Source organism: Phalaenopsis equestris, unplaced genomic scaffold, assembly GCF_001263595.1.
Source record: "Phalaenopsis equestris unplaced genomic scaffold, ASM126359v1 Scaffold000864, whole genome shotgun sequence".
Lineage (NCBI taxonomy): Eukaryota > Viridiplantae > Streptophyta > Magnoliopsida > Asparagales > Orchidaceae > Phalaenopsis > Phalaenopsis equestris.
In genome coordinates, this window is record NW_018165304.1 from 47,093 (window position 1) to 52,199 (window position 5,107).

The 5,107-nt window shown below is 35.9% G+C and overlaps 1 protein-coding gene across 5 annotated transcripts in view; it reads left to right on the top strand.

Moving 5' to 3' along the window:
- The window catches only part of LOC110031904 (kinesin-like protein KIN-14I), a 127,081-nt gene that overhangs the window by 31,050 nt on the left and 90,924 nt on the right, over positions 1–5,107 (top strand). For 4 of the 5 annotated variants that reach the window (XM_020735336.1, XM_020735335.1, XM_020735331.1 and 1 more), the window contains exons 6-7: positions 3,163–3,401; positions 3,487–3,820. In XM_020735336.1, the coding sequence (XP_020590995.1) occupies positions 3,163–3,401; positions 3,487–3,820 (573 nt within the window). The remainder of the gene's footprint in view (positions 1–3,162; positions 3,402–3,486; positions 3,821–5,107) is intronic. The other variant, XM_020735334.1, reaches the window with a different exon arrangement.

Sequence of the window (5,107 nt, forward strand, 5' to 3'; positions counted from 1 at the left end):
TGCAAGTGAACGTATTGTTCAAGTAATATATGATAATATATTACTTGACCGCTTTTTCCGTGTTGATAATATAATTTTATGTTTTTTATAGCGGCTACTCCTAGTGATGTAGGCATTAAATTTTCTAATTATTGATTTCAAAGCTTCACTAGGATTGAAATGCAAGTGAACGTATTGTTCAAGTAATATATGATATTCTTTTAAATCCCATTATCAATCACACAGGGAAGGTGAAAACTCTTTTTATGGATTTAGTAAAACTTTACATAAACACCAGACAATTATCTAAGAAATAAGGTTGCAAGTTTATGCGTAAAAGAAGAACTAATTTCTACTAATTCACTTTCAAAACGTGAAGAAAATGTTAAATGTTTCTTAACTAACTATACGTAGAAGAGTTCAAATTATATGAAAGCCTTTCGCCTTGAAATGAGATCATAATCAATGTAAAAATCAAATGTTAAAAGGTTTAAATATAGTATTGTAACAAATATGAGTATATCTATTCTTTATCTTCTTTCGAGTGCATAAAAATATTGGCTAACATAGAGTTAAACTTTTAAATCCTTGGTTATGTTGGGTATGTTCTAGTCTGTCTAGATTACCCACTATGCCCACAATTTTTTGACTAACATAGCCTTAACTTCCAAAATCTAGATCAAATTGGTTAAGGTTTTAGCCTATCACTCTAGAATCACCAATTTATACACATCAAAACTTATCTCTCTATCTATTTGCACTAACCTTTGAACTATTTTATAACCTAATAGATTAATATGATTCTTACTAGTTAAGGAATACATAACCCTCCGGGGTCATTATGGATTCACAATAAGTTTTAACATACCATATGGTCAGATTGAACATGTAAATTAAGTACGAATTAATAAATCATTACAAATATGAAATAAGAGAAATCTTAAACAATTCTAATCCTACACATGATTATTTCTTATTGCAAGGAGAAGATAAAAAAAATTACTCAAACTTCATGGATTTAACACAACAAAATATTATTTATATTAAAACTAAATTACTCAAACTTCATGGATTTAACACAACAAAACATTATTTATATTAAAATTCGAAAATAAAACTCAAACAAAAATACTAAGTACTTATTTTAAACTTTTCTCCAAGGAAATCCTCTGAAGTTCTCTTGATGAAATCTTAAATCTCTTTACAATTCACACACACACACACCCCAAAAGACTCTCAAAACTAACCAAGAGCCCCAAACCAACCTCCCACCAAAAGCACATTTCTCTTCTTTTTTTCCTCTTTTCAGTCCCCTTTTAAATAAACCTTGAAATCCTCAAGAATCACTTCAGATGCCCTTCAAAATTTGTCCAAATTCAATGTATTTAGAAGAAATTTGATTCTGGCGCCTAGGCTAAAATCTTCCATAAGTCTATATAACTGCTTGGCGCCTAGGCGCTAGATTCTGACACGATGGCGCTGGGCTCTATGTTCCCACGTACGAGGGTTTGACGCCTAGGCGCCATTTTACTTTGTGCTTTCTTGCTCCATTTGGCCTTGTTTTGCTCTGTATTCGTTTATTTTTCTCTAAAATTCAAGGGTTTGACGCCTAGGCGCCATTTTACTTTGTGCTCCCTTGCTCCATTTGGCCTCGTTTTGCTCTGTATTTGTTACTTTTTCTCTAAAATTCAATCTTATTCAATCTCTTGTACTTGAAACCAAAAACATGTAAAATACCTTCTTTTAAAGTGCAATATCATTTAAAAATGAGCATAATATAAAAAAATTAGCACATTTTTAGGCATTTCATGGAATCAGTTCCGTATATTATTTGGTCGGCATGTATTCTTGCGTGTATCGTCGGTACTTTACAGCAATTTGTTCGTATCACCACTAACATTTTTATTTCTATTAATCTTCAATTGGTCTCCCAACTATTTGCATGTGGCCATCTGACTTTTGAAAATTGATCCCATTTGGTCCCCCGTTTCTGTATACTTGTACGCCCATACTTGTGCTCAATTAACTGCCATAGAACTTTACTTTCAAGCATGTTAATGGGCAGGATGCCCTTTTTTCTCTTTTGCTAGCCGACATGGGCTCTTTTCTTATTGCCCGGGAGACATAATACTGTACTTAGGGTTATTCTATTGTTATACAGAATGCACCCTTTTTGAGGAAAATAAATTGAGTTCAAGTTTGTAAAGTCGAAGGCTAAATTTGGACCATTTTTGTATCATACATTCGATATGAGAGACCTTTTTGGATCAATATTAAATAGTTGGGGATTAAATTGGAGCTGCAAAACTCTTGAACTATATTGACCACATCAGAATAGTTTGGGGACCATTTTGGGATTTAACTCCAAGTATAATTTACAATGTAACCGCCAACAATCCTATGAAATAGATTATTTTGGCCAACTAAATGCACTATTTATCAAAAAGTGGGGTCCTATTCACTAAATAATTGCAGAAAGCTTTGGGAAAAAAATAATGAAGAGAAAACTTTCCTACATACGGAGCCATCTAGTAGGATCCTGTCTTTGGCATCATCCCTTCTCAAACTTCAATGCGTAAGTCCAAGGATTGTATGTTAAATATATCATTTGATTTCAAGTCTCCGTAGATGAAACTCAAAACTATGAATATATTCAAATATTCCCAGCAGCATCCATCTCCTACTCATTTCAATCTTTAGCAGCACTGCAGTTCTGCCACATTATCATAAACTATTGAACTGATAGAGTGAAATATGATGAGCAAAAAATCAAAGATTACGTGTACCATTGAGATTATAAGATGCAATCTAAACTAAGTAGCATAATTGGGAAGTAAAGGTGAGAGGTTTGGAGGAACTCCTCAAGGAAAGCATCTTAGGCTGAAGAATCCCTTGCAATATATGAACCTCATAAATCGTAAAATTGTTAAGTGAATGACCAAGATGAAGGATTGGTGAATGCTTTGAATGAATGGCTAGGATCAATCAATGAACAAAATTATATATTATTAGGACATATAGATTGAGGCAAAATGGCAAACCCCCTCAAAAGGCAATGATGCTCACTGTTGCATTGTTTACATTTCCTTGTTGTTCAGCTATTATAAAGCATACAAGGACGTAAAATTATATTAAATTGCATCATTCCATTGCCATGTCGTTTTAACTGATATGCCTTTTCAGGATCCTATTCCAACTTCCTTGTTCAAGATCAATGGCGATCATGTGAAACAATCAGTTAAAATGTTCAAGTTGATTCTGAAGTACATGGGAGTTGATTCTCCAAGAAATACTACGTTGTTGTGCTTGGATGATAGCATTGATCTTGCTACGAAGCTTCTTAAGAAAACCTTGAAGCATTCTGTACTTTGTGATGAACTTTTTGCACAGATTTTCAAACAAACACGCAATAACCCGAACAGGTACTTACACAAAATGTATGGAGAATACAATGATTTATTTATTAGTTCCTCATTCATGCTACCATAACTATATTCCAATTTGTAGGAGCTGCTTACTAAAAGCATGGGAACTTATGTACTTATGCGTATCTTCCATGTCTCCAAGTAAGGATTTTGGGCCATTTATATTGGAATATGTGCATAACGTGGCTTATGGGCTCAACGTGGATCCGGATCAAGAGGTTCAAGCCCTTGCAGTAATAACATTGAATGCTTTGAAGCGCTCTTTGAAGTTTGGACCAAGACTGACTTTTCCTGCACGTCAGGAGATTGAAGCTCTTATGACTGGTAAACACCTCAAAGCAATAGTATGTTTCATGGATGAAACTTTTCAAGAAATCATGTATGACATGACAACAGTGGTTTCTGACGTTATCCAGGTACTTTATAAGTTTTTTTTTTTCCTTGCAATGGGCATTGCTTGTTCCGCATGTTCTTAGCCTTTTATAACATCATCATTTTAATAATTTAATATAATATGGATTTCCATGTTTGATATAGTTTAACAACAAAGGTTGAGTTTGACAAATAGTTACTATCAATATGACATGCTTATTTTGTTTTTATTTTAATTTTTTTTTGCACATTTTTTTTATTATTAATGTAATTAATTTCAATTTTAATGATTTAAATACAATTAAGGATCGATTTATTTTGATGGTAAGTTTTTGGATTAGAATTAAGTTTGAATAGATTTGAGTACGCGGTGCGATTATAGACACACACACAAACACACACACACACACACACACACACACACACTATGGACTGTGGATGAGTGTTGACCTCATTTTTAGTGAGGTCTTAGTCTCCTACTCTCAGAACCCATAATCTTGCCTTAGGAGTTCCTTGTTGACCATCCTAGCGGACTAGTAATGGAGCTCACCTCCCATAGAGTTTCGAGCCACTTTTTGACTTATTTTTGTGGAGAATTTTGTGAAGAACTCGCATGAGTGGTCCCAAACACTCAACTTCTAGTTACAAGGGCTAAGGACCAACATGTACCCGAAAATGAGTTCCTACAGGATCAGACGGCCTTAGGTGAACCCTTCGTGACTCAGCAACGCACTCGCTACACCACACACGAAGTTGACACTTTTTTGGCCCGACTGTCCGCAAACTTGTCTGGACGACCCCGGATAACGAAACGGACTGCGCCGTCTCGTCCGGAACGTTAATTTTAGTCGGGAAGGACACCCATATTGTTAGGGTTACGTGCACGCACAAACGACACAAAAATCGAAGCACCCTTTTTTTTAGTAGGGTGTGGGCTTGGGCTCAACCTAGGTTCAACTCGGATTTGATTCGGGCTGGACTCAGGCTGACTAAGGGTTAAACATTTTGAATTTTAAATTTTTGAACTTCAAATATGACATTTAACCTCACTTTAATTGAGAATTTGGATTTCCAATTGAGGTGGCTGCCTGAAAGGAAATAATTCAATTCCCCGCCAATGCTTCACGTAACGACTCTGAAATTTTCGGCTATACAATTCAATTTGCCCCCTTTCCTCTTCGACGGGCCTCCCCCGAAACCTGGAATCACTTGCCTCACCCGCTCCTCTCCTGCGAACAGAAGCCACTCGCCTCCTCGCTCGACCGAAGAAGCCTCTCCCGCTCATGATCGGAGCACCCCTCCCGCTGCCTCTCGCCGAAAGCAATCCCGCT